This window comes from Dendrobium catenatum, unplaced genomic scaffold (genome assembly GCF_001605985.2).
Source record: "Dendrobium catenatum unplaced genomic scaffold, ASM160598v2 fragScaff_scaffold_454, whole genome shotgun sequence".
NCBI classification, from domain to species: domain Eukaryota; kingdom Viridiplantae; phylum Streptophyta; class Magnoliopsida; order Asparagales; family Orchidaceae; genus Dendrobium; species Dendrobium catenatum.
Window position 1 is genome coordinate 76,051 of NW_021318916.1, and position 2,755 is coordinate 78,805.

Genomic DNA, 2,755 nt, shown 5'->3' on the forward strand with positions numbered 1-2,755 from the left:
TAGAGGGAGACGGGAGGATTGGAAAGGATCCTGCTCTGATACCATGAAAGCTTCATAGAGAGGAAGCCAAGAACAGTACAGACAAGTACACAAGAACAGAGCTAGAAGAAGAAGAATAGAGCTAGAAGAAGAATAGGATTCATTCAATATAGAAAAAGGAAATCCAGTGACTCTATATATAGGCATAGAGAGTAGCCTGTTATAAAAGAACCAATGTAATGTATACACCTGTAAAGTAATAATACAATATAAACTAATGTTTAGCTGTTGTGTCTAACATCCCCCCTCAAGGTGGTGGATCCATAGGCTGCACCAGCTTGTTGGTGAGTAGTTTGAATCTAGGTGAAGGAAGCGTCTTCGTGAGAAGGTCAGCCAGTTGTTCTGCCGTGGGAATGTGATGAATCTGGATTGATTTGTCTTTGATGCAGTGGCGAATGTAATGACAATCGACCTCGATATGCTTAGTTCTGGCGTGAAAGATATGGTTGTTTGCCAATGCTATAGCCGAGGTGTTGTCGCAGAAGAGGGAAGTAGCGGTGGTCTGGGTGCAGTGAAGTTCTTGTAGCAGACGGCGGATCCACGTGACTTCAGCTGCGGCAGATGCAAGTGCTCGATATTCGGCTTCGGTAGATGATCGAGCGACAGCATTTTGTTTCTTGACGCTCCAAGAGATGAGAGAGGAACCAAGAAAGTTGCAATAACCGGACATAGACTTCCAATCCTGTGTGTCACCGGCCCAATCGGAGTCTGTGTATGAGCGAAGAACGAGCTCACCGCGGAAGAGAGGAAGTCTAATATGCAAGGTACCTTGGATGTACCAAAGTAGACGTTTGAGATTGTCGAAGTGTTGGATAGTTGGATTTTGCATGTTTTGGCATATCTTGTTGACGGTGTAGGCGATGTCCGGCCGAGTGAGGGTGAGATATTGTAAGCATCCAGCGAGTTGTCGATAGAAGGCTGGATTTGAGTAGGCAGCGGTTAGACCATTACTAGTGGGAGTTTTTAATTGAGATGGAGTTGAAACAGGTTTACAGTTAGACATACCTGCACGAGCGAGAATGCTTTGAGCAAATCTACTTTGGTTGAGGTGAAGCCCATAAGATGTGGAGGTGGCCTGGATACCCAAAAATTGCGAAATAGTGCCGAGATCTCGCATTGTAAAGGTGGAATTGAGGTTGTCCAGAAGTTTCTTGAGTGCGGCGGGACTGTTGCCGGTAAGAAGGATGTCGTCAACATAGACGAGGAAGAACATGCGAATCCCGTTTTTGTGGTAAAGAAAGAGTGATGGATCGGAGATGCTAAGCTGAAACCCAAGGGTCTGAAGATGGCCAGATAGGGTGGCGAACCACTCTCGAGGGGATTGTTTCAAACCGTAGAGTGCTTTCTTGAGGCGACAAACATAATTGGGATGGTTTGTGTCTATGAACCCGACGGTTGTTTCATATGGACGAGATGATTGAGAGTCCCGTGGAGGAAGGCATTGGAGACATCCAGTTGATGAATTGGCTTTAATCTCGTGCCATTCTATACTCATATGCCTCATGATTATAACCATTATCTTCAATCTCAACTAATGATTGTCCAATTCTATACTCATATGCCTCTTATGGTATATATGTTATGTCTGCATCACATATATTGAATTCTGGGTCTTCTCGAGTGGGAAGTTGCCGTATGTAATTATGCAATGTCATTGTTGCAATCACTATTTTTATTTGTTTTGTGTATGAATATGCAGGCATATCTCGTAGTATGACACACTTTTTCTTCCAAACACCAAATAATTTTTCAATTACGCCTCTTAATGAGGATTGTCGTTTGTTAAAAGTTTCTTTTTCAACAAATCAAATGTATTGTTAAAAACTTAAATAAATATAGAGTGGTAATTAATGCCTCCAATGACTTATGAGAAATATATTTGAACAAGCGAGCAGCAAAGTATATGTCTAAAAATGTTGTTTACTAAATTGATATTTCCTCTAATATCTTTTTTTTTTCAATTTTTGATTTTGAATACATTATTCTAATATTTTAAAATACATTTTACTTGCTTATGAGTACTGAATAAGAAAACTAAAACAATCACAATTATCAAAATTTTGTAGGATATACAAGCAGGTATTTGCAATTCAAAGAATAACCTGTTAACCAAAAAAAATAAAATAAAAAAATTTATTGAAATTAAATACAATATAACCACAAAAAACAAACTCAACTACTATTGATATCGTTTACAGAGCTGATTTATGTTTGGAAGCCTTGATAAAAGTGAAGGAAATGAAATGAATTTCACCCAATTTTTAGTTTGATTCTTTACCTGCAGGTTGCAGGAACCCCAAAAAACATCCAGTTCGTCGCCTGAAAAGAACCCCTCTTTCTTGGCTTTGGCGCAAGATGTGGAGCCAATGGCGCCTTAACATCTAAAGCTGGGAGAATGGGAAAAGATTATAGATTTTTCAATGACGTTTCACATGGTGCGGCTATCGAAAGCGCGCACCAACTGGGAATGCCCTCCGACCATCACAAGAGCCGCCGATCCCCTGTCCCGAAGGCAAAACTGTCGTAGGCCACAGCTGTGAGGAGAGGCCGAAGGCCAAAGCATTTGGAGGGGAGGATGGGGCCACTTCATCTCAAGGTATCTACCCACCATCAGGGCAACCGAGGAGAGAGAGAGAGAGAGAGACATCCTGTGGAAGAAAGGTGCTAGATCCAAACCGTGTCGCAAGGATTGTCCCGTCGCAGCCACCGCCACCCA

At 41.7% G+C, this 2,755-nt stretch overlaps 1 protein-coding gene across 1 annotated transcript; it reads right to left on the reverse strand.

Moving 5' to 3' along the window:
- Positions 1 to 286: 286 nt before the first annotated feature.
- Positions 287 to 1,543, reverse strand: LOC110112044 (uncharacterized mitochondrial protein AtMg00810-like). Its single transcript, XM_020844119.1, has one exon. It carries the CDS (start codon positions 1,541 to 1,543, stop codon positions 287 to 289), a length of 1,257 nt encoding a protein of 418 aa, XP_020699778.1.
- Between the last annotated feature and the right edge of the window lie 1,212 nt (positions 1,544 to 2,755).